The 23,591-nt window shown below is 51.7% G+C and overlaps 9 protein-coding genes across 9 annotated transcripts; 5 read left to right on the forward strand and 4 right to left on the reverse strand.

Annotated features, from left to right (window-relative positions):
* Nucleotides 1-374: 374 nt before the first annotated feature.
* EDD37DRAFT_605073 (GTP-binding protein rhoA) lies at nt 375-1,257 on the forward strand (the record flags this gene model as incomplete). The annotated part of the gene is made up of 5 exons (XM_062814789.1): nt 375-442; nt 504-531; nt 645-842; nt 902-1,036; nt 1,105-1,257. The coding sequence occupies 5 exons, from the start codon at nt 375-377 to the stop codon at nt 1,255-1,257; spliced, it is 582 nt and encodes a 193-aa protein (XP_062676102.1).
* Nucleotides 1,258-1,837: 580 nt separating this feature from the next.
* Nucleotides 1,838-3,608, forward strand: EDD37DRAFT_87547 (lipase/esterase). The gene has a single exon (XM_062820370.1). It carries the CDS (start codon nt 2,115-2,117, stop codon nt 3,585-3,587), a length of 1,473 nt encoding a protein of 490 aa, XP_062676103.1. The 5' UTR covers nt 1,838-2,114; the 3' UTR covers nt 3,588-3,608.
* On the reverse strand, nt 3,601-5,039 carry EDD37DRAFT_87604 (ClpP/crotonase-like domain-containing protein). The gene is made up of 3 exons (XM_062820371.1): nt 4,337-5,039; nt 3,818-4,285; nt 3,601-3,770 (listed from the first exon to the last, which is right to left on the reverse strand). Exons 1-3 carry the CDS (start codon nt 4,660-4,662, stop codon nt 3,614-3,616), a joined length of 951 nt encoding a protein of 316 aa, XP_062676104.1. The 5' UTR covers nt 4,663-5,039; the 3' UTR covers nt 3,601-3,613.
* Nucleotides 5,040-5,349: 310 nt separating this feature from the next.
* On the reverse strand, nt 5,350-6,731 carry EDD37DRAFT_618967 (uncharacterized protein). The gene has a single exon (XM_062815835.1). The coding sequence runs from the start codon at nt 6,591-6,593 to the stop codon at nt 5,418-5,420; it is 1,176 nt and encodes a 391-aa protein (XP_062676105.1). The 5' UTR covers nt 6,594-6,731; the 3' UTR covers nt 5,350-5,417.
* A 1,742-nt stretch (nt 6,732-8,473) lies between these two features.
* On the forward strand, nt 8,474-12,299 carry EDD37DRAFT_645936 (NAD(P) transhydrogenase beta subunit-domain-containing protein; the record flags this gene model as incomplete). The annotated part of the gene is made up of 9 exons (XM_062817683.1): nt 8,474-8,558; nt 8,609-10,492; nt 10,549-10,710; nt 10,789-10,959; nt 11,022-11,276; nt 11,346-11,479; nt 11,534-11,686; nt 11,761-12,118; nt 12,175-12,299. The coding sequence occupies 9 exons, from the start codon at nt 8,474-8,476 to the stop codon at nt 12,297-12,299; spliced, it is 3,327 nt and encodes a 1,108-aa protein (XP_062676106.1).
* Nucleotide 12,300: 1 nt separating this feature from the next.
* EDD37DRAFT_95779 (acyl-CoA N-acyltransferase) lies at nt 12,301-13,560 on the reverse strand. The gene has a single exon (XM_062820381.1). It carries the CDS (start codon nt 13,144-13,146, stop codon nt 12,445-12,447), a length of 702 nt encoding a protein of 233 aa, XP_062676107.1. The 5' UTR covers nt 13,147-13,560; the 3' UTR covers nt 12,301-12,444.
* A 2,034-nt stretch (nt 13,561-15,594) lies between these two features.
* Nucleotides 15,595-18,195, reverse strand: EDD37DRAFT_87644 (early growth response protein). Its single transcript, XM_062820372.1, has 2 exons — nt 17,798-18,195; nt 15,595-17,740 (listed from the first exon to the last, which is right to left on the reverse strand). The coding sequence occupies exons 1-2, from the start codon at nt 17,968-17,970 to the stop codon at nt 15,619-15,621; spliced, it is 2,295 nt and encodes a 764-aa protein (XP_062676108.1). The 5' UTR covers nt 17,971-18,195; the 3' UTR covers nt 15,595-15,618.
* Nucleotides 18,196-18,394: 199 nt separating this feature from the next.
* Nucleotides 18,395-21,098, forward strand: EDD37DRAFT_95697 (monooxygenase). Its single transcript, XM_062820380.1, has 4 exons — nt 18,395-18,938; nt 18,985-19,351; nt 19,401-19,864; nt 19,919-21,098. The coding sequence occupies exons 1-4, from the start codon at nt 18,701-18,703 to the stop codon at nt 20,743-20,745; spliced, it is 1,896 nt and encodes a 631-aa protein (XP_062676109.1). The 5' UTR covers nt 18,395-18,700; the 3' UTR covers nt 20,746-21,098.
* A 353-nt stretch (nt 21,099-21,451) lies between these two features.
* Nucleotides 21,452-23,486, forward strand: EDD37DRAFT_645941 (MFS transporter; the record flags this gene model as incomplete). Its single annotated transcript, XM_062817684.1, has 7 exons — nt 21,452-22,504; nt 22,558-22,654; nt 22,708-22,914; nt 22,975-23,008; nt 23,063-23,193; nt 23,244-23,271; nt 23,330-23,486. 7 exons carry the CDS (start codon nt 21,452-21,454, stop codon nt 23,484-23,486), a joined length of 1,707 nt encoding a protein of 568 aa, XP_062676110.1.
* Between the last annotated feature and the right edge of the window lie 105 nt (nt 23,487-23,591).

The raw sequence follows: 23,591 nt of genomic DNA on the forward strand, positions 1-23,591 counted from the left end.
CACCATTGCCATCAGACCATCAACAGATTGCCCATCATCTCTCGAATTGTTGTGCTTGAACAGTCCATCAACCGCGTGGCCTCCTTCTCTCGATCCTCAATTACTCGCTTTGTGAAGCGTCGTTACCTCCGTGGCCAGTACGAGTGTCTTAGCTGCTACCACACTAATTATCCCGAAAAGGTGCTTTTCCTGACAATCATCCCTCAACCTTCTTTATACCATCACATCCTACTCTTCCTTTTACCAATCCTTCACGCCTGCCATCGACTCCATTCTCTCCCTGTACACAAGCTGAAACTACCACTTCCTTTGCAATCATCACCTTTGGTCATCCTTTAGACAACCTTATCTGACCATAGTCCGCAGCAGCCGCCATGGCTGAGATCCGTCGCAAGCTTGTCATCGTCGGTGATGGTGCCTGCGGTAAGACGTGTTTGTTGATGTGAGTACCCATCCAAGTCAATTACCCCTTCGTCGCATCTGCTGACAATGGTACTTCGCAGTGTCTTCTCCAAGGGCACATTCCCTGAGGTGCGCAACCCGTCTATCTATCTCTAATCCCCGACCATCGACCCAACCACCCTGACAAGCAATCAAAATCATCATTCGCTCAGGAAAGACTAACAAGGAGCGTCGCATAACAGGTCTATGTGCCAACCGTCTTCGAGAACTACGTTGCCGATGTCGAGGTTGATGGAAAACACGTCGAATTGGCCTTATGGGATACGGCAGGCCAGGAAGATTACGATCGTCTCCGTCCTCTCTCATACCCCGACTCGCACGTCATCCTGATCTGTTTCGCTGTCGATTCCCCCGATTCGCTCGACAACGTTCAAGAGAAGGTCGGTAACATTGGACATTTTGGGGATCATTAGGCCAATGCTAACACGTCCCGGTATAGTGGATTTCCGAAGTCCTCCATTTCTGCCAGGGTCTGCCCATCATCTTGGTTGGATGCAAATCCGATCTGCGACATGACCAGAAGACCATTGAGGAGCTGGCCAAAACATCTCAAAAACCCGTTACACCCGAACAGGTATGGCCATTACCATCATTGCGGCAAGGTTTGAGGATTCAAGCATAGACTGACGGTGACATCTACAGGGTGAAGAGGTCCGCAAGAAGATTGGTGCCTACAAATATCTCGAATGCTCGGCCAAGACCAACCACGGTGTTCGCGAAGTCTTCGAGTCTGCTACCCGTGCTGCCCTGTTGACCCGAAAGAGTGGAAAGAGCAAGAAGTGCCTGATCTTGTAAACAGGCGAGCGACTTCTCTTGTGACAAAGACGATGGATCAATACACCCCCGACTTTATATCAGGATATCACCAGATGGCTCCGGATATCCATCATCAACAAGTCCACTCTACTCTGGCTTCGCCGCGAGTCTGGTTCGGTGGCTTGATCGTGCTGCTTTTTCGGCACTGACACATTAGTTTTGTTTCCTTATCGAGCGAAGGATGGATTGACGGTTGTTGAGGCGATACAAGATTTGTGCACAGAAGGCTATGGATGGGCAAGCTGGGGATGGTACTACAAGCATGACGGCGTTGTGCAATTGTGACATGTCGAATCATCATCGAAATAGGAAATCCATTCACGGCGTTATGCTCCAGGCTTTGGGCTTTTCATATGAGCACTAATCTTGATTTTCTCTCTGCCTTGTACTAGACAACGGAGTTATTACCCCTATACAAAGAAACCCCCCGCTTGTTGACTTTTGCACTCTTCTCGTTCGACTTGGATTCAGCTCCTATACAGCTTTCGGTCTGCAGACACTTTATGCCTACATACATCCGCTCTCCACCTACACGTGGACAAGGCGACATGATCAAAACGACGGAAGCTGTAAGCGAGGTGAACCTCGATCGATGACGTTGTCATTTGAAATATGGACAATATCCGTCCATCCAGGTACGTTGCGGTACAAGATCTTCTAACTTCGCAAATGATGCACCTGATGGAATTGGTCTAGGTACTGTAATATCCCTTCTTCCTTTTTGCTGTCTCTCCTTTGTCTCTGCTGCGTCGCCCATCTGGATTCTGTCCCATTTCCCACGGTCTCCCAATACGAGGACGCATCTCGATATCACAGTGCCCTTCTTTTCTACAGCAATGGACGACTCTCCCACAGCCATACTACGTGTAGTTCTACCTCGCTTGCCGCTCATTCTCAAGACTGCTCTTTTCAATGCTTTATCATTGTCCAAAAACTCTTCGAGACAAGATGTGACCACTGAAGTCGCTGTCGTTGTCCTCCGGTCGGTCCTCCAGGTCAGGAAGCCTATGCGCGTCCTACAGAAGACTACGACTCGCGATCCTGGCATCAAAGGCCCCATTCTCATAGCCAAGGTCTCCGTGCCGATCTCTCAAGAGGGGGATGTCCTGAAAGATCTCTTGAACAGAGCCATCAAAGAGCTAGGAAATGGATCAGAAACATATACACCACCCGAACTTACTGAAGTGCAAGCTGAGTGGACTGGCTACAAGGTGGGAGCTGCTAAGAATGAGCCACGGCCAGACCTGGCTGAGGAAGACCATTACAGGATTTTGATGGGAAGTGTGTCATCACCTACGACGATACTATATTTTCATGGAGGCGCATACTTTCTTCTCGATCCAGCCAGTCACCGTAAAACAACCTCTTATCTGGCCAAATTAACTGGAGGTCGTTGCTATTCAGTCCGATATAGACTGGCACCGCAGTATCCCTTCCCTGCGCAACTGCTGGATGCCCTAATGTCCTATCTCTCTCTACTGTCGCCACCACCAGGAATGCCCCATGAGCCCGTGGCCGCTCACAACATTGTCTTTGCGGGCGATTCAGCGGGTGGAAATCTGGCCATTGCTTTACTTCAGCTCCTTCTGACATTGCGGAGGATGGGGATGACCACTATCACGTTTCACGGTGTTGAAGTTCCAATACATCTCCCCGCCGGCGTTGCAGTCAATTCTCCATGGGTGGACATCGGTCGTTCTATGCCGTCAATCAACAACAATGCTCACTTTGACTACCTCGACCCTCCTAGTGCCGTTGGTATCTCCAAAGCCGAGCCTACCCCTGACGACCTGTGGCCGACGTCGCCACCACGGGCCGAAATCTTCTGCAACGCATCAATGCTGGTGCACCCCCTGACCTCCCCTCTATCTGCTGCTCCGGAGTTATGGAAAGGAATGCCTCCTGTCTTCATGTGCTTGGGCAATGAAGGCCTCGAAGACGAGATCACCATCCTTGCCCGGAGAATGCATCAGGGCGGCGGAACCGTGAGTTTCATGGGATATGAGGGCATGCCTCACTGTTTCGCAATGGTGTTCCCTACTGCGGCAATGGCAAAGGACTGCTTTCAACGATGGGCGAAGTTCTGCTCTGATGTAAGCCGTGGTTCAGGGCCCAGCTCAAGTAGGGCTATCTGGTCAGAGGCATTTGCAAATCCCCCAAAGTTCAGAGAACTGGAAATGGACAACATAAGCAAGCTAACCGACAGCGATGTGCTTGACTCTATGAAGGAGAGGCAAAACTATGGTATTGAGAGAGAGCAAGATGCTGTAAAGAGATGGAACGAGCATCGGTCCAGAGCCAAACTATGAGCACCCAGCCAGATGTCAAGCCATGTCTATAGCTTGGGCTCGCCTAATTTGTGTGCCCTTGGCCTGGAGCCGGTGTCAGTTTCATGATACCACGGGTAAAATGGTGGCCCATCTTTCTCGAGTGTGGCTGAGAACATTGGTTCACGCTTTTTGAGGAAGCTTTGGACACCTTCCTCACAGTCCCTGTGACTGTCAGCATTGTCGTGGCATGCGAGATAAGAAGGACGGACTTGGCAGCAAACATGTGGTAGAGCACCGCACTATCGAGCAGATGGGTTTCTTCGGCTGTCTGCTTGCCTCTCCACATCAATTCTCGATTCAAGAAGCTGGCCAGGACGCTCGTTTTTTCGGCGATGTTGGTTGCCAGCTTCAGCGCTCTCTGCAAAACACCAGGTTGCTCCTCGATCACCTCTTGAAACAGGCTTCCGAAATGCTTGGAGTCGCCGCGGTACACATCACCTGTGGTCAAGAGATACAAGGCGCTCGAGTGACCAATAAGTCGAGGCAAGAAGTAGCTCGAATTGGACTCCATTGTGATGCCGCGTCTGGCGAAGACGAAGCCGTACTTGGAAGAGGCGTGGGCGATCCTGATGGCTGCTGAAAGGCCCATTGTCATGCCTAGGCCGACGGCTGGACCGTTCAGTGCCACGATGGTAGGCTTTCGGCATCGGTAGATGCATAGGTTCAGACGTCCTCCGCTACCAACAGGCTTAGCAACGTGCAGGTCACAGGTGACGGAGACGACATACGGATCACGGTGGTCAACCAATCTTTCCCTTCCGCCACCACTGGGAAAGCCAATCTCGAGATCAGCTCCTGCACAGAACATCCTACCAGCCCCAGTGATAACCACGCATTTGACTCTTTCATCCAGGTCGAGCATGGGGTAAACCAATTCGAAGGCATGCATCATGTTGATGGTGAAGGCGTTGCCCTGCTTTGGTCGGTTGAGGGTCAAGACTATCACGGCAGTGGCTTCTGGTGCATTTTCAGGATGGTGGGACAATTTGATGTCCTTGACCGGAAGAGTTTCGTAGGATTTTGGGATTTGGACCTTGACTGGATCCGCGAGCATGTTGACTATTATTGAGAGAGTCGGAACGAAAAGCAATGGAGTGTAGAAAGAGTTATCCTACGTATATATATCGTGGCTCTGTATACTATATGAAGTCCCTGGATGGAGTCAATACCTCAGTCGAACGATATCGCTGTGGACATGGGTATATGCAGATGTCAGCCGTGGGCAGCCTCGGAAGCGATTAAAATGATTTGTGATCCTCCACCAGTCCTCGCCCAATATCTGCAGAAACTGAAGACTTGTATCTCGGCTGAAGCCCAGGGCTCTCCAAGGAGAGTAGCCGCTTTCTTACCGACATGTATGAGGGATCACAGCATTCTAGGAAGCCTGTGCAAGGCGGTCGGTCAAAGAGTGCTAGTCATTATTTCGATATGTTGAGGACCTCTAAGCATGACTCTTGCCGGAAAAGCATTGTTCCATTGCCGATGAGTGTCTTTCCGCAGACTCAGGCTGGCAGTCGCATTGTGGAGGAATGTGATGTTGTTGCATAAACTGTGGCCGTCTATGAAATTTGGGGATACGAGGGGGCCATGGGATGAGGCGGACACCGGGTGGGTAGGAGAATCTTTCGCAAGAAGGTGATGGCGGAAAGACACCCCCAATATGGCATGATGGTTAAGGCATTGTCAAGAACATCTTTTCGCGGTGTGCTTGAAAATATCGTCGGTTTGGAAAAGAGTTGGATCGACTGAAGAATAATACTTTTTCATTTTGACTATATAATTACAGGACAACAGCTACAGTATGGCTGCTTAGTCCATGATACCCTTCTTTCCATCTCCATCAGTGTCCTTGAAGGGGTTGATTCTGTCCAGGAGACCGGGCTTATTGTGTCCCGAAGTACCCGTACCCGAAGTTCCTGTTGATTCACCTGGAAGCTGCTCACTTCTCGAGGTAGATGATCCACCTTTCAGGAGACCACCCTGGTCTTGACCGAGGCCTTGTTGGTGGCCGCGGTAGGATTCCTCACCGGTACCCTGCTCGTATCCCTGAGAGCCAGAGCCAACACCGCTAGTTCCACTGATGCCTGATTGCTGGCCACGGTAGAGATCCTCACCTCTCCCTTGCTCGTATCCCTGCGAGCCGGAGCCAACACCGCCAGCACCACTGGTGCCAGTGTAACCAGACGTGCCGGTAGTGCCGGTAGAACCAGTGGTACCAGTGGTACCAGTAGTGTTTCCACCTCGTCTGACTCTGTGTTCTTCCTCGATGAACTCTTCGTTGTCTGCCAATCCGGTACCGCCGGTGTGGTGCGAACCTGGACCATCAACTCCCTTCTTATCTGGGAATTTATCGGTCTCGGTCTGCTCGACTTGGAATTTCTGGTTGTATTGTCGGGGAACACCCTCGTATGTTTCGACCGAGCCGGTGCTGCCGGTGGGAATCTCACCACCAACCTCATTTAAGCTCTTGGTTGGGAGGACGGATTGGCCGTGGAATTGGCTGGAGCTGTGGTGAACTTCGTGGATGGGCTTAGTGGTGTGCACGACCTCAGGCTGGATTGTCTCCTTTTGGACGATGGGCTGGACATTCTCGTGGACGTGGTGGTGAGTATGTTCTCCCTCGACGTTACGCTGGGATTGGCTGACTGAGGTGGACTCAACCTGGCGGCTGTCTTGGAATCGGGCTTGATCTTGCTCGAGACGGCGGCGCTCCTCATCATGGTTGCCGTGGTGGAACTCTCTCTCCTCGGCGGCAGCCATCTGATGAGTGTGCTGCTCTGGCAACACCTCTCGATCAGTCAATGGCTGGACGGTGGTGTGGTAGTGGTCTTGGTGGACATCTCTTTGCTTAGCCGTAGTGATCTCTTCTTGTTGTGTTGGCCGGATTGTTTCTTGGGTGACGGGAGCCCTGACATTCTCTTCGACCTCGGTTGTGTGGCCGCGGTTGCCAGTAAGCTTGCTGACTTCTTCTCTGGCTCGGTCCATGTTGGCTGGATGTGTTGGGTTGTTTGTGTTTGTGGGATAATGGTATAATGGTATAATGAGTTGAGCGAGTCTGTGTAGATTCGATCGTGAGTATGAATATGGAAGAAAGGATTGACAGGGGAAGGTCGCAATGTTCTACTCTCATATACCTTTTCCATCACCTCAGCTGTTGAAGACTGACCTCATCCCGTCCCACGTATGCGCCATCACAGCTTGGCTGGTTGTGACATCACAAGAGGGGTCTCGCCCACTGCAAAGCTGGAACAGGCCATACAGGGAGTTCAAACACAGTGTGGTTCGTAGCACGCAGTTCTAGCCATGACGATACCAATCCACAAATGCGTCGTGGGTGGAACACGGCTCAGCTGGCCTGTGTGAAAACTCGATCGCGTAAATTCACTACAAATCCGAGCAGGAAAATCAAGTTTTGGCGCTGCTTCAGCGCTCGGGGGATGTCATCATTTTTGACGTTGGGCACAGGAGAATGATTCCGAGGACACAGAAGGAACTTGTGAACACAGCACTGTGCAGCAATGTTGTTCTGATGGTTTAGATCGAAGTGAAGAGACTTTGAAGGACGTCGATCGATCTCTCGCTTACTTGGCCAAGGAGACCATTACTAGTAGATCTAGGTAGTGATTGATTTGCGATAAGGCCTGGGGCTGCCTGTGGCTAGTTAAGTGTCTTTTTAGTGAGGCTGTGCTGAATTACACAGTAAAGGCCAAAGCATCTCATCACTTTTCGTCTTTGGGGCGAGTTGTCCTTGCCACCACAACCACTAACTTCAGATAAAATCCTGCTTTGCGACTGTTGTTTGGTTTAATTATTGCAGGGCAGTAACGACAAAGGTACTTCGGATACCTAATTACGTATGGAAGAATCTTCACACACATAAGAGGCGTCGTTTACTTTTCCGAGGTGACGGTGTTGTCTTCGTCCCTGAATGCCAGTCTGGAGTTTACCAGTCACCCATATCATCCAGCAGGAATTCTCCGTTCGCTGCGTGCTGGCAGCTTATTTATCAACCTGACCTCTGCATTCATGGCCTTTAAGCGGGATTACCCAAATATTTACTTCTCCTTGTTGGCCGACTTTTCCTTTCCCCTTTGCCTATTGCCGACTTTGATAGAATAGCCGGTCAATCAAGCCAGGATTTAAGAACTTGATGCTGTCGCAGTCGCTGGCTTGCCTTTTGTCACGACTTTATCCTACTTGGCTAGGACAAGTGAAGTCCCCTTGACTCAACGCTATGCCATCAATGTTGATCACTGAGAACGATGGGATTGCGCCTTTGGATTAGCTTACAGTCACATACCTACCTAGATACGTGGTACAGGTGTTTAGTATTGCTGGTCATGTTCCCCCGCCATCCACCCTCCGCACACTGCCGTCCCCATCCCCACCGAAAGAGCCAGGTAGCATTCTTTTCTCCACCCCCACGGAGGGGTTGCAACCTCGCGCCATACCGTTGAGGGGTACTAAACGGTGGTTGTACCTCTGGTACAGTGTGAAAGCTTCAGGGGTATTGCTGTTCCTCGGCAATTGTGGTTTCTTCGGGCCATTGTCTGTACGGCTTCTCCATACAGCTCGGAGCTCGCGGTTTGCTTTCCTTTCAAGCTCCGACCAGGTGACCTGAGTTTAGCCTGCCACGTTATCTGTCCATTTTCGCTTTCAAATCCGTCCCTTTCTATCTCGAGCCAATTCAACCGCCTTGAATCTGCTCAAGCAACAAAATCAGCCTCATCAATGTCATAGAAAATTTGTCTTTTCAGGCGTCGGATCTTGTCATGCACGTTTTCGCGGTTAACTGCAGCTCCGTCTCCGATCTTGCAAGGTTCTCGTCCTGTCGTTTGTCGGTGAGAAACGCCTAATCGCCCAGAATGGCTCACGCCTTGGTCACAACCTGCTCTCGGAACCTATCGGTTAAACTATCTAGCAAGAGGTGTCTGGGTCACTTCGAACAAGGTACAAAGTACCTACTTGACTCTGGGACAGTCCACTAATTTCGACTCCAGCACTCAAGCTCAGCAGTGTATCTAATTGTGTGCGACAGGATCAACGCGTCAGGAGACATGTTCATCTTTCGCGTCCTCGCGGGACTGTTCCGCTGACCATTCAACACGAGAGTCTCACACAATGTCCACCAAAGGCAGTGACCATATGGTCAAGAGCCAAGTCCGACCTTCAAGCCCAAGAGTCAATACCTTACCCCGAGCTTACGATTGGTGTCCCAGCGGAATCTCACCCTGGTGAGCGTCGCGTTGCCGTCGCACCTCAAAACGTCCCTCTGCTCTTGAAGAAAGGCTTTTCTCGCATCCTTGTTGAGCGCGGCGCTGGCGCCGAGGCCCAATATCCAGATGAACTCTACGAGCACATGGGCGCCACTTTGGTGGATCGCCAGACCGTCTGGTCCGAGAGCAATATTCTTCTCAAAGTTCGCTCGCCGAATCTCGAATTCGAAGTACCAGCTATCCGCGAAGGCGCGGCCCTGATCTCGTTCATCCAACCGGCGCAGAACAAGAAATTGGTCGACGCCCTCGCTTCTCGTCGTGTTACCACTTTCGCCATGGACATGATACCTCGGATTTCGCGCGCCCAGACATTTGACGCGCTGAGCTCGATGGCGAATATCGCTGGATACAAAGCAGTCCTGGAAGCGGCCAACTCATTCGGTCGGTTCTTGACGGGTCAAGTGACGGCGGCAGGCAAAATACCTCCAGCCAAAGTTCTGGTCATCGGAGCAGGCGTGGCAGGACTCAGCGCTATCACCACGGCTCGACGTCTCGGTGCTATTGTTCGCGGTTTCGACACCCGCTCCGCTGCTCGTGAGCAGGTCCAGTCACTAGGCGCGGATTTCCTCGAAGTCACGGTTCAAGAAGACGGTGCAGCGGCAGGCGGGTACAGCAAGGAAATGTCCAAGGAGTTCATCGAGGCGGAGATGAAGTTGTTTATGGATCAATGCATGGACGTCGACATTGTGGTCACAACGGCGCAAATCCCTGGCAAACCGTCACCGAAACTGATCACCGAAAAGATGGTCAGCGCCATGAAACCTGGTTCCGTCATCGTCGATCTCGCTGCTGAGGGGGGCGGAAACTGCGAAGTCACTGTCCCGGGCAAACTTACCGTGCACAACCACGTTACCATTCTTGGATACACAGATTTTCCATCGCGCCTGCCCACGCAGTCGACCAGTCTTTACTCGAACAACATCACAAAGTTCCTCTTGTCGCTGGCGCCCAAAGAGAACGCATTCGGTATCGACATGGACGACGAGGTCACGAGAGGCGCTATCGTCACGCATAAGGGCCAAGTCATTCCGCCCGCGCCACGACCTGCTCCACCTCCAACGCCGACGCAGCAGCTTCCGCTCGAAGACCACGCAAAACCCGTGCAAATGACGCCCTGGCAGAAACAGACTAGAGAGGTGGCGACGGTTACGGGAGCCATGGGCGCGGCATTGGCGCTGGGCAAGCTCACCAGCCCGCTGTTCATGGGCAATATGTTCACTGCCGGGCTTGCCGGGTTGATTGGCTACCGATCCGTTTGGGGCGTCATCCCGGCGCTGCATTCACCTTTGATGAGCGTTACGAACGCCATCTCCGGCATCGTCGGTGTTGGCGGCTTCTTCATCATGGGAGGCGGTTACCTGCCTGAAACCGTGCCTCAGGTGCTTGGTGCGCTGTCCGTGTTGTTGGCCTTTGTCAATGTCTCAGGTGGCTTTGTCATCACAAAACGTATGCTCGACATGTTCAAACGGCCGACCGACCCGCCCGAGTATCCCTGGCTGTATGCCGTTCCTGGTGTGCTTTTTGGTGGTGGGCTTATTGCTGCGGCCAGTACGGGTATGGCTGGGTTGGTCCAGGCGGGCTATCTAGTAAGTAGCCTGCTTTGTATCGGTGAGTTGTCCCTCCGGTCAAATTTAAACGAGCTTGCTGATGATGGGGGTATCCAGGTTCACTCTCCGGCCTTGCATCGCAGGCCACTGCCCGCACAGGGAATCTTATGGGCATCCTAGGTGTCATGTCGGGTATCCTGACGTCTCTTGCCGCGGTGGGCTTTTCGCCGGAAGTGCTCGCGCAGTTTGGAGGAATTGCCGCGATCGGTGGTCTTGTTGGTATGTTGAGTCTACGTCGCAAGCTTGTTGCGCATTTTGTATGTAAGAGGAGTGCTTGTCTCTAACGCGCACCCACAGGCGCCCTGATAGGCAGACGCATCACACCAACAGAACTCCCACAGACTGTCGCGGCTCTGCACTCGGTCGTCGGTCTAGCAGCTGTGCTTACCAGTATTGGCAGCGTTATGGCACATGTCTCGGACATCAATACGCTGCATATGGTCACAGCTTATTTGGGTGTTCTTATTGGTGAGTTCAGTCTCCTGCGCACGTACAGAGCCGGATGCCGTATACTAATGGCAACGTTGCAGGTGGCATCACATTCACCGGATCGATCGTCGCATTTATGAAGCTTGCGGGCAGAATGTCCTCGCGTCCAACAGTCCTGCCAGGACGCCATTTGATCAATAGTTCCCTGCTCGCTGCTAATGCCGGGACCATGGGCGCGTTTGTGACCATGGCGCCTGGTGCGCCTGTCGTTGCTGCTGCGTGCTTGACGGCAAACACAGCGCTCAGTTTCGTCCAGGGGTACACGACGACCGCTGCGATTGGTGGTGCCGATATGCGTATGTTGACCCTTTGAAACTTGTTGCGAATGTGCTGTTGATGGAGTGACTGACATTTGCTCCGAATAGCCGTGGTGATTACCGTGCTGAATGCATATTCGGGTTTCGCCCTCGTCGCGGAGGGTCTGATGCTTGATAACTCGCTATTAGTGACTGTGGGATCGTTGATCGGCGTCAGCGGTTCGATTTTGTCGTACATCATGGTCTGTCTTGTCATCTTCCCTCGTCGCAAGAAACATAACCAACCTTCGGTGTAGTGCGTCGCGATGAATCGATCCTTAACGAATGTGCTTTTCGGCGGTATCGCGCCCATCGCACAAAACACCGGTCAGGAGGTTAAAGGTCAAATTGTCAAAACGAGCGTGGAAGAAACGGTTGAGGCGCTTGCTGGCGCTGAGAGTGTTATAATTGTACGTCTACCTGCCTCCTTGACTGTCCTGGCTCATGGGTATGGGGACGTGTTCGTCAACTAATTTGGAATTAGGTCGTCGGATACGGTATGGCCGTAGCCAAAGCTCAATACGCCATTGCCGAAATCACGGCGCTTTTGCGGAGTAAAGGCGTCAACGTGCGGTTTGCGATTCATCCGGTCGCAGGACGCATGCCGGGTCAGTGTAACGTGTTGCTGGCTGAGGCATCGGTGCCGTACGACATTGTGCTCGAGATGGACGAGATCAATGACGATTTCCCCGAGACAGACCTCACGCTGGTGATTGGCGCGAATGATACGGTCAATCCGATTGCTTTGGAGCCAGGGAGTCCGATCGCTGGTATGCCTGTGCTTCATGCTTGGAAGAGTAAAGGTGTTGTTGTTATGAAGAGGGGGATGAGTAGCGGTTATGGTGAGTCTGATGATGTTGTGAAGGTGGCTGTGTGCTAATTTGGTGTGTGCTTCTAGCTGATGTTCCGAATCCGATGTTTTATATGCCTGGGACGAGGATGTTGTTTGGAGATGCGAAGTCGACTTGCGATGCGCTTAAGGCGGCGTTGGAGACGAGGTATAAAGCGCAATTTCATGTGTGATGGATTTGGGGTGGAAGAGACGGGTGGGCTAGGCCGGCCTGTTGTTGAGAGTAAGTCAAGGGGAAAGCTACAATCGGGATTGGAGTGCTGGTTGTTCTTGAAGATGAGCATATAGATACCTCTATCAGTATCTGTGAATGAGATCTTAAGTTGAAGACATATCCGCCTTGCCCCTGACGTCCAAGACCATACCATCCAGACCCGGACAAGCGGTCTGCATATGCAGCTGTACAAAGACCAATGCAGTGATGGTGAGATCACCGGGCATCAGAACCGTAATCTTTCCACCATCGACCAGGCCAATCTTCCGCGCGACTCTCTGACTGGACTTGTTGGTGATGAGAGCTCCGGCCCATATATTCGCGACTTTCATCTCCTCGGTCCACCACTTCAGCGCTGCTCCAGCCGCTTCAGTGGCGTATCCTTGGTTGGCATATTCCTCTAGAGTCGTATAACCTATGTCTGGGGACGGGAATTCGGGGCGATGTGAGATTGACGTACTTCCGACATGTCTGTTGTTGGAGCGCAAGTAGACGAGATGATAGGGGTGTGTTGGCAGGACGATGCCTCCTGAGGGGTCGGTGGAAGTACTAGTAAGTGGTTTTCGAGAACAACGTCGATCAACGTCTTCGGGCGTGCGGATGCCGGCGTCGCCGAGTGGTGGCGCGTGTGTAGGGCGAGTTGTAGATTTGTAGGATTTTGTCGTAGTCTGACGAGAGGGAGGGATTGAAGAGGCGGAGAATGAGACGTTCGGTGAGAATGTCAGGGTAGGTTGGGTTCGGGGATGGCATGATTCAAGTTGGTATAGTTCCCTCCTGTAGGACTGCGTGATGAGAGATGTATCCATTATTAAGCGTTGTGTCTGCGATGCGGCCGGGTTCAGATTCACCAAGCTAGGACAGACTTTTGAGGTGATTGCAGATGTAACATTCCCACTGGAGAGATGACATGGTCAGGCGGAAGTGTCGCTTTGCGAAGATCTGACGCCAGAGGAGACTTGCTGCTTGCGCCGGTCATGCTTCTGATCCGTGAGTTGTAGCTTACCCGATCAATTGGGCGACCTTCTCAGATGCAGGGAGAGTGATGCCATCATCAGGGATCATAGGCGCCTGTTCAGGCCACCAACAGGCCGGGAGCAACTGTCAAAAGACACTGGTACCTTCGCTGAGTGTCCCACTGGTTTCACCATCTATAGTCTAGATAGGAACAAGAAGCTCGATGTTGGAAGGAGCGGCGATGTCACGGTGTCCGCTGATGGACCGAGGTGCTCGCGGACATCGCGAGAAACGGCCACAAGCTTTCGGAGCGGACGACACCCGCGTCCTGATGCAGGAATCGGTGGTCGAAGTAGGCGTAGTATTGCAGTAGTAGATGGGAGGATCCGCTCAGGGCGTGAGGTTCAGGCCGGACTCGGAAAGCATTTCCGTCAGAGCACGTGATGATAGTGTAATACGTGGAGGATTCCTCATCAGTTTTCTCCAAGTTTCGTCTTTTCTTCGCCGTTGCTGAGGCATCGTTCCTTCGCTGCCAGTGTCATCCTCAGACTTGACAGGACGATCACCGCCAACCACCTTGTCAGCATTCAGTCGATTCAATCATGGAATGCGCAAGAGGCGGTCCCTCTGGCGGCCTTGGGTTTTTGTCGTGCGCGTTGCGATCACAGTTAGCGACGCATCTCAAGAAAGGTGAATGTCGACGGTCAGCGTCATTCTCCCGTCACCATCCTGCTTGACCTTATCTGCTGGGAAAACCAGAACCTCTCTGCCCTGACTATACTTCTCTAGTGCCCCAGTCACATATCGTTTGGCCCACCTATTGCTTTGGCACAGAAACCATTCATCCTGGTTATCATGTCCCCAACCGACAAACAAGTCCACGCGGAGATGTTTAGCCCATTTCCAATCTCGCTCATTCAAGCTCTTGAAGACATTGTCCAAGCAAAGATTGTTGCACAGGATGAAAACCCTGTTCTTCTCGGCTTGTCGGACCAGGGGTTGCGCTTCACTGAAGATCAGTAGGTTGGCCCTCAGGACTCTGTTGTCGCAATGCTTGTATATCGATGCGTTCTGGCAGCAACTGCCTGGGCGATGAGCCTGGCATAGTTTTGATTTGGTTGCGCATTCGCACGGGTAGACCATAGTTGGACCCACAATGTATGACCATATCTGAAGTCTGATTTCGGCTGGCAGCGCGAGTAGAGACATTTTGAAGCCGGCTTCTCAGTTTTGCATGCTTGAAGAGTGAGATTTTACAGTCTCATCAGCGTACGTAAAAGTGCTGACTGGAGAAGAAGTCCGTAAAGATTTGTGGCTGCACTTCAGATGCTGCCACGTTCTTGCGCAGCGATTTCAATGCCCAGCTGAATGTGTAAGACGGGTTTTGGTGCCTCGAACAGGAAAGATACGAGAGTCGCAAGGGGCTGATAGGATACTGGAGTTTCGGCCAGGCTGAGATGATAAGACGCATATTGGATCCTTTGTTGGGACCCCTAGTGACATTGCTGTCCAACTGACCAATAATGTTTATGATTTGGCGAGGCTCATTATTGCATTTATGGCGTAGCTGAACCCACAGCAAAAGCACGGGCAAGCCACAGCCGGAATGTGATAGGAGGTTGAGGCGATGCACGGTCAACGATCGGATATAAAACAGCGTCGCAACTTGCCGGCTGGCCTTAGAAGAATCTGACAGGCCATGAAGTCATTTTTGCACCTCTAATCAGGGGTGTCACCACGTTATCGCATTCTTTGCATCTGTAGGTATGAAATCCAACAGCAACTATAGCACAAGTGAATATATTGTCGCAGGGATTCCCGGACCATTCGCGATGCTGACGCCGCTGTTGATGGCTGATCTTTTGTCATGGTGTGCAGCAGTGGCCCGCTTGGTGATGTGGTGTGGTTACCGTCAAGGCTGCATTCTGGATGTAAATTACCAGCGAAGAACGCTCTCCAAATATGGATGCGAAGACCCTGATTGGTCGAAAAATATTCAGACGAGGTCCGTGACCTCCCTTGTCATTCTGGTCGGGTCTTGCGTTTTTCACTGCCAGCGAGAAGGCTTCATGGAAGCGACAACTATGTTCAGGAAGTCAAAGAAGACGGGCCGGACCAGACGGGCGCCGTCGAATCGAGACTTATCTGACGAGGTCGGAGGTGGTCCACATGCGCATGACTCTGCTGCAAAGGTGCCGCTGCACATCTTGGTACAGGCTCCAATGGCGCATGGGCGAGGATGTCCTCAACCCAGATCATGTTCTCCAGCGATTTAAGAGGCATGAGGACAACATCTTTGCTTGAAAACGCGAAATTGTGGTCTTTCAACCCGCCTCATCGTGCAAGAGTGCTCCGAGGATAGCAGCAAACCTTCGTGCAATCTCCCAGTGACCAATACGTCTCAACAGGTCTGTCAGTCCGCAAAGAGCCGCGTTCACCTCCGCAGCTGTGGGTCTTCCATGTTTGTACCCATTTGCCTGAAACAACAACAAGGCAGGATTAACCCCAAGGAGCTTGAACTCGGGAAATTCAAGATTTTCGGCGGCAAGTGCCTTGTTGACACCCGTCTCGATGCCGAAGCGGGTGTAACAGAACCACGCAATGCCCGCTCGGAACATTGCCCTCGGGACATGAATAGCGGGTTCAGAACCGAGAGGCAGGTTCTCGAGTTTCTTCTGGACGAGTGATCCATGTATGACACATCGCTTAGCTTGGTCCGAGTTGGCCCAATTCCTGACGGCCAACTGGTCCTCAGGTGACAAGTCGGATCCCTCACGGCCGATCGCCCTCTCGAGTAGATCGAAATCGGCACTGATAGAAATATAGGCCAGGTGCCACAGAATGGTCATATCCATATGATCGGCGGTCAAAGAGGCTGTCGCCTGCATGAAATGGCCATAGAATGTTGTCAGGAGTTCGGATATCTCCTCAATTGTTGCCAAAGATGAACGACCATCTATCCTGCACTCAACGATATTCACGCAGATACCTTCCAGGATGGTGTATGCTGTAAAGCAGCTATTTCTCGGTGTCGATGAAATGTCGAAGTCAATGTGTGCGTCAATTGACGCAGGAGTCATTTCCTCACTTTCGAAATTGCTAGGATCGTTCAGATACGCCTGACGCCATTCGTCCGGTCGTGCAGCCGAAAACATTTCATGTGAAGCGGCCACAGGAAGTTGTCGAGAGTTGTGACGGAGGAAGGGCTCATGGTGGAAGATGCTCGCAAGTTCAGCGTCATGAATATGCACTGCAAGCGCGATCCTGATGAGCTCTTCGTTCTTTGCCCATTCACGCCAGCATTTCTCCAGGTCTGTTGGAAGGAGATCCAGACTCAGTCCTTTCAACTTCCTCGTCTTGAATGTTGACAGTCGTCGCGCCCATGATATCAATGTCCCGTTGAAAGCGTCAACGATAGCTAGATGTTTCGGTTCCCCAGAGAGCAGACCGAAAGTCTGTCCGATGATGGCTGTTTGGATCAACGAGATTTTCTCATCCTTGCCACGAGCAATCAGGCGGTCCCAGTTCGCCAGAACAGCCTTATGCAACCGCTCAAAAATTTGGACGCCTTGCCGAATGGCATGGCTCGACCCCGTAAAAAGACTGCCAACCGAGCATATGGACAAAAGCACCATCGAGTTGGCCTTGGATGGACGAAAGGTTGGAGCATGCACCACTGGGAAGACAGGGTGAAAGCGTGCAAAATATGACCTGACACAGAGGTTCAGAAAGTCTGTCGAAGGAAGAGCCGACGACAGATTTTGGTCCATTGATCGGATTTGCAAGCTCTGATGCAGAGTCTGCCGATAGGAATCGTCAACTACGACTTGATCGGCTTGGGTTGTGAGAGGTGTCGCTGGGCCTGAAGGTGGAAATTCTTCGTGAGACTCATCAGGGGCGGTAAACCAGAGGCGTTGCATATTCTGACTTGGCTTGTAGGTAGAAACGCCATGCGAAGCTAATGGGCTGTCCAGCCAGCCAGGTCTCAGTTCAGCCATGGTCATAACCAGCGGCGTATCGAGATTTCCAGCATTAAGGTCAATGTCAACCATCCAGGATGGAAATTGAGCTTCGAAGTCCATAGCATCCAATCCGAGGTCAAAGCTGCCATCGACTTGGTTGGCGTTGTAGCTGGGATATTCCCCATTGGAGACGTTGGGTTGCGGCTGAATAGGTCGGAAGCCTGGCCTATCGCTATTGTATTCCAGAGAAGTCATGTCCATTGAAGCGACCGTGCCGAAGTTGACGATTAAATCCTCGGTCTGTTTGGATGTAGAATTATGCCCTGTGGCTGAGATATCAACAGTAACATGTTCAACACCAGAGGCTTCCGTGACCTTGTCGCTTGTTGGGGTCACTATGGTGGTACTGAATAGTTGTGAGCAGGAGGTCTCCGCGTCTGAGACATTCTCTGGATGATCTCTCTCATGTCGTAGCAATGTGTCACTCGGGTCATATTAGCACAACTCAACATTGATGGACGTTGACAGCGGATGAGCTTACTGACGACCATATCTCTTTCCGCACTTGACACATCTGAAGGGTTTCTCCTTCGTATGAGACCTGATATGTCTCTCGAGATGGTCGGCTTTGAAGAATGTACGCCCGCATGTCATGCACTGGCGCAGTGTTCTCCTCCGTCGACTGCCCACGGCATCATCACTGCTTGCTGCCATCAATGTCCTAAGCTTAAATTATCGCTGGCGTTGCGCCATCCGACTCCTGACTTTTCCATTTGGCTTTTATCCGAAATCACAATTGTGCAGGATAGTCAACGAAACCGAGGAGGGTGAAAAGTTGGAAATGAAAGTTGCGGGGGTGAAGAAGTGGAAATGGAAACCGGGGAAGTTGAGACAGGCTTAACTACTGTAGCAATATGCTAAACCCCGGATCTAATCGACTGATTAACGAGTCTGAGCAGCAGAGATCCTCCTTAACATAATCGCCGTCACTAAGATAAGACTGTTGCAGTCGCACTTAGTGTTTGGAATTGCTCCGAACCATTACCAATGTACCACTCGGCGTCCACATTGGTGAGGCAGCTCTTGCCCAAAGAGCAAATTGGCCAGCAGAAGCGATAAGCGCAACCTCATGTGGGACAGGTCCCGCGAAACGGTGCTTAAACGGAGCCTGTGTCCCGCAGGAAAGTATTAAGCCACGAAGCGTCCCACATGCATTGCCCTCCACTCTCCCTTCCCCAGAAACAACCCCAGCTTTTCGAGTACTACTAGTATTGACTGGATGAGTCTGCGTCCCGTCAGGTCGGCACTGCTACTTCTGAGCCACGGAAAAGGGGCGCCGGAACCGCACACTGGGGGTATATGGCAGGGTATCTAGACGACTCTTTATCATCCCAACTTGGGTGACTACCGGCGTCGACCTTAGCATCATCCTCTGAACACTACCATGATGTCTCAAGCAAATCAAACTCCCACTGAGGAGACTGCTGTCATTATCTGCGGAGGCGGCCCGACAGGTGCCGTGCTTTCAGCACTTCTTGGTGCCATGAAAGTGCCCAACATCGTCTTGGAGAGGGAGAAGGAAATTACCACCGATCCCAGAGGAATTGCGCTGGACGAAGATGGCATCCGCGTACTACAATCCATAGGTGTTTACGATCGAATATACACTGAGATTGGCTCTTGTAAGCTGCTCATTGCGCCTGTGATTATATCGTGCTGACGGAGCAGGCATGGAAAAGTTCAACTTTGTCACTGGTGATGGAAGTGACTCCAGAAAAAGGCCACTGTTGTCCATGGATTACAGCACGACAGAAGGCGGCACAGGCCATGTTGGTTTCATCTGTCATAAACAGCCGGCCATGGAGAAAGCTATCCGAGACCAGATTGAAAAAACTTCCTTTTGCGACTTCCGGACAGAATCGATAGTGACGGGTGTCAACGAGGATTCTCAGCACGTATATGTCGAGTATACCGATGCAAATGCGGTTACCCATACGGTCAAGAGCCGGTTTCTGGTAGGAGCAGATGGAAAGACCGGCTATGTTCGCAAGAAGTATTTGGAACCGAAGGGCATCATCATGGAGAAATCCGAGCAGTGAGTCATTTTCGCACTTTCACAGGTCGCTCTGCTGACAAGTGATCAGGTCCAGTTATGAGGAGACCTGGGTGGCATTGAACTGGCAGATAACGATACCGAATGAGAAAAGTCACCCGGACTTTCCGCTGTGGCGTCTGGGATATACACCGCAAGAGGTATACGACTTGTTCTTTCCCACATTTTTCCGCTTTCTATGCAATCCAGAAAGACCTTCGGTTTGTGGACGTTTTGGCTTGCCTTCGGATCAATTATGGAGGTTCGAGTTCGTGGTTCGCAAGGGGGAAGATGGAAACCGGATGGCCAGCCAAGCGGAGACGAGCAAGATCATTCATCCATATATCGCCCATCCTGGGCGTCGATACGGTTTGTCGCAACCAGTACAATTTCCCTTGGATTGCATCAAGACCTTGCGATCTCGTCCATTCTCGTTTGTAGCAAGGAGCTGCAACAAATGGTCGTTAGGTAGAGTCATCCTGGCTGGTGACGCTGCCCACGTCTTCCCTCCTTTTGGTGAGTGCAGGACATCGCTAATCAGGTGGACTGGACGCTGATTTACCTTGACAGGTGGCCAAGGAATCGCTTCCGGCTTCCGAGACGCATCAGCCCTGGCATGGAGACTAGCATTTCTCCATCGTCAACCTGGGGCAGATCATGAGCAGGTCCTGACAGCTTGGTATACGGAACGCCGACAACAACTCGAGAGATCACTGGCCGCTACCATCCGCAACGGCGAATATGTGACCGAGTCGGATCCTGTCAAGGTGTTCATCCGAGAATGGTACATGTGGGCAATCCAGCTGATCCCCAGCTGCCGCAAACAAATCGAACTTGGAGCTCGAGCAGAGGGCATGACAAGGTATCGGCACAGTGAAGGCCTTCCGTTCATTCCGGAGATGGAAGGCGGCGTGCTCCTACCCCAAGTGTATGCGTACAACTTCAGCACCGAGAAGACGTGTTTCACAGATGACCTGATATTCTCCCCGGACAAGACAGGTCTTTTTCAGCTTCTCATTCTGCCAGAAGATGTGGCCAACCTCGATCGGCTGATGAGCGCTTTAGATGGCATGGATGAAACTTCATCAAACCTCATACGACGCGAAGAAGCCACCATCCTCGTCCAGTCGATCAAAGCGTCTCCTGGATCTGTCAGTATGTCAAAATGGACCATTGCTCGACTCGCGACGGGCGACGAGTTCGCTGCGGACCCAGTCTTGTGTGGAAATCGACCACGTCCGATCGGATATGATGAGGCGCGACTACAAAAAGAGATCAAAGGCAAGAGATTCGTGATAGTGAGACAGGATCGCTTCGTCTTTGCGGCATGTGATACGCCGGAAGAGTTGAAACAGGCTGCGCAACGGCTCGCGGCCAGCTTTTCTTTGACTCCCTGAGCATTATTGTCGCTTCCATCAACAGCCTTTCTTGTCCGTGATACGCCCGCAAGTCCTGACCAAAATGACAAAAGAGGTTACGGACCTTGTCTGAATATTTCTCGACGAATCAGCTTGTTCACATCCAGGATTGGAAAGCGATCTTCCGACCTGTGAAGGAGTCATTATCAAAAGAGTATGCTATATTTGAGGTCCGATGATCGGTGGTGGTATGCTCAAAGCGTGTTATCTCAAAGTAGGCGCAGTCATCGCACGGCTGCTTGGACCTAATGAGGCCTGGGGAAGAATTCAAGCTTTTTAAATCCCGCAAAGCCCCTGGAAAGGGCCCAAACAGGCTGGACAAATCATGCGTTTGATAGAACAGCCGGGCCCTTGATCTACTTGTCACCAGCCGGGTGAGGCGGCAAAGACGGATCACAGACCCGGCATTAACACTGGGCCGAGAATGCGTCTGGCAGAAGCTATTTCGGCCGGTCACCACGATTCGCCGCGGGGCCGCTGGGAAGCCATTGGAGTCAGACAGGCTTATTTCTTTTCCCTCAGCCAAAACTCCGGGCGTTGTTTTCACGCCGACGACACCATGACGTTGGCGATATCGGACGTTGCCTTTCAGCACTTCGTACATAATAAAACAGCAGAACTCCACCTCCGCAAAATGTCAATGGCAAACCCACCTGACGACCATCACTGAACACTTGTATGCAACATGGCAGACATTTACGCAAGAGACCATGCGACGTCTCACGACCAGACAGTGTCCCCAACGGAGACTCTCTCTTCGGAGGACCTAGATCTAACTCGCACAACCACCAATCCAGAATACGGCGATCTCGAGAATGTCAGAACATCACCAGATATGGAGAAAGAGAGACCGAGCCGGCCAACAAGGAGTTCCTCACGCGCCACAGGTCGCGACTTGCAACTCAATCGAACAATGAGCCGGCGCGAGACAGTCTTGTCGAGGATACGCACGCGGCCTCCCATCGGGGACTTCAGTCATCCTCTGGCACATCAGAAAACGACTGTCGATGACCTCGTCGACTTTGACGGCCCGGACGATCCGTATAGACCGCTGAATTGGACTATGAAGAAGAAAGTCTTGACGACGGCGCTTTATGGCTTCACCACCATGACGGCCACCTGGGCGAGTTCCGCGTATAGTCCGGGGACGAGACAGGTAGCGGAGGAGTTCCACGTCGGTATGCAGACGGCTACGTTGGGAACGACGTTGTTTCTATTTGCGTTTGGGATAGGACCGCTCCTTTGGGCGCCACTGTCCGAAGTCTACGGGCGCAAGAACGCCGTGCTGCCGCCAATGTTTATTGCGGCGTGTTTTTCATTTGCGACTGGTGCGGCGAAGGATCTCCAGACTGTCATGATTACACGCTTCTTCGCTGGGTTCTTTGCGTCCGCACCGGTCACGAACACTGGTGGTGTACTAGGTGATTTGTTCCCATCGTCACAGAGAGGTATAGCTATTGCATCGTATGCCATGGCTGTGGTAATTGGGCCGGTCTTTGGGCCAATCGTGGGCGCCGCGCTGGTCGTGCAGCCCAACCTCCGCTGGAGATGGACCGAGTATCTCACTGGGATCATCCAGTTGTTCGTCCTGGTGCTGGACATCATTTTTCTCGATGAGTCCTATCCGCCGCGTCTCTTGGTGTACAAGGCTCGTCGGTTGCGCCATCAGAGTGGAAACTGGGCACTTCATGCCAAATTCGAGGAATGGGATGTCTCGATTGGCGAGTTGGCTCGCAAGGTGAGTTATTCACACTTCGCTTTCCTATTATGCAAAATGCTAATAAGTGGCAGTTCTTGGTCCGACCCTTTCAACTCTTAGCGACACCAATATGCGCGCTTGTGGCGTTATATGCGAGTTTTTGTTATGGTATTTTGTACATGCAGCTTGGTAAGAGTCTCACATTTTGCCCGGTTCAATAGAGTACTTACAAGGAGTTCAAGGTGCCATTCCTCTTATTTTCGAAGGTCATCGTCACTGGAAACCTTTTCCATCAGAATTGCCTTTCCTAGGTATTCTGGTTGGAGCGGTCAGTGGTGCGGGCATCAACGTGTACAACCAGCTTGTTTATAACCGCAAGGCTGGGGGCAAGGTAGCGCCTGAACTGCGCCTGCCTCCTATGATGTTCGGTTCGTTTCTTTTCAGTGCTGGTGAGTTGCTACCTGATATTTCGAACGTGTGATGCAGTTGTGATGCTGACGTTGAGGCAGGCTTATTCGTTACAGGATGGACAGCGGACCCGAAGTAAGTGTTACAGCCTTCTGTTGAGTGTTGTGGGGGCTAATGAGGTGTTTCTAGATTTCCTTGGATCGCACCTGTGATCGGCTTGACCATGAGCGGTCTCGGGTTTTTCACTATCTTTCAAGCAGCGCTCAATTACCTTGTCGACACGTTTCAGCGGTATGCTGCGAGTGCTATCGCCGCTAATAGTAGGTCGTTGAGGATCCGGTATGCGTGCCAGAAGCTGATTATGTCACAGCATTTTTGCGGTCCTGTTTTGCTGGAGCGTAAGTCCTAGCGACCCTGAAAGCTGTTCGCAGTGAGTACTGACCCAAAGGGGAATAGGTTTCCTCTTATCGTTACTCCCTTGTACAACAATGTCGGCATTCCTTGGGGCACGAGTATCTTCGGATTCTTTGCGGTTGCATTGATTCCTGTGCCCTTTTTCTTTTTTACGTATGGTGAGCGGATCAGGATGCAGAGCAAATGGAGCAGATTCTAGATTCATTGTGCATGTGTTGAGCAGGTCGTATGTTTGGTGTTACGGGCGCAATACTTTAGCCAACATGGGTGATCCGAGGGTTTCAACGAGTTTCGGTCGGTCATG

The sequence above is a fragment of the Exophiala viscosa genome (genome assembly GCF_022695815.1).
Source record: "Exophiala viscosa unplaced genomic scaffold EDD37scaffold_1, whole genome shotgun sequence".
NCBI classification, from domain to species: Eukaryota; Fungi; Ascomycota; class Eurotiomycetes; order Chaetothyriales; family Herpotrichiellaceae; genus Exophiala; species Exophiala viscosa.

Bases quoted from the DNA above. Each gene is read 5' to 3' on its own strand.
- EDD37DRAFT_87547 (XM_062820370.1), top strand. From the start codon at position 2,115: ATGGACGACTCTCCCACAGCCATACTACGTGTAGTTCTACCTCGCTTG.
- EDD37DRAFT_87604 (XM_062820371.1), bottom strand. From the start codon at position 4,662: ATGCTCGCGGATCCAGTCAAGGTCCAAATCCCAAAATCCTACGAAACT. The intron at 4,286-4,336 runs GTATGTCGTCTC...GCCTGTTGGTAG, and splicing joins TTGGTTGACCACCGTGATCC to CGGAGGACGTCTGAACCTAT. The intron at 3,771-3,817 runs GTCCGTCCTTCT...TGACAGTCACAG, and splicing joins TACCACATGTTTGCTGCCAA to GGACTGTGAGGAAGGTGTCC.
- EDD37DRAFT_618967 (XM_062815835.1), bottom strand. From the start codon at position 6,593: ATGGACCGAGCCAGAGAAGAAGTCAGCAAGCTTACTGGCAACCGCGGC.
- EDD37DRAFT_95779 (XM_062820381.1), bottom strand. From the start codon at position 13,146: ATGGATACATCTCTCATCACGCAGTCCTACAGGAGGGAACTATACCAA.
- EDD37DRAFT_87644 (XM_062820372.1), bottom strand. From the start codon at position 17,970: ATGGCAGCAAGCAGTGATGATGCCGTGGGCAGTCGACGGAGGAGAACA. The intron at 17,741-17,797 runs GTAAGCTCATCC...ATATGACCCGAG, and splicing joins GGAAAGAGATATGGTCGTCA to TGACACATTGCTACGACATG.
- EDD37DRAFT_95697 (XM_062820380.1), top strand. From the start codon at position 18,701: ATGATGTCTCAAGCAAATCAAACTCCCACTGAGGAGACTGCTGTCATT. The intron at 19,352-19,400 runs GTGAGTCATTTT...ACAAGTGATCAG, and splicing joins ATCATGGAGAAATCCGAGCA to GTCCAGTTATGAGGAGACCT. The intron at 19,865-19,918 runs GTGAGTGCAGGA...TTACCTTGACAG, and splicing joins CCACGTCTTCCCTCCTTTTG to GTGGCCAAGGAATCGCTTCC.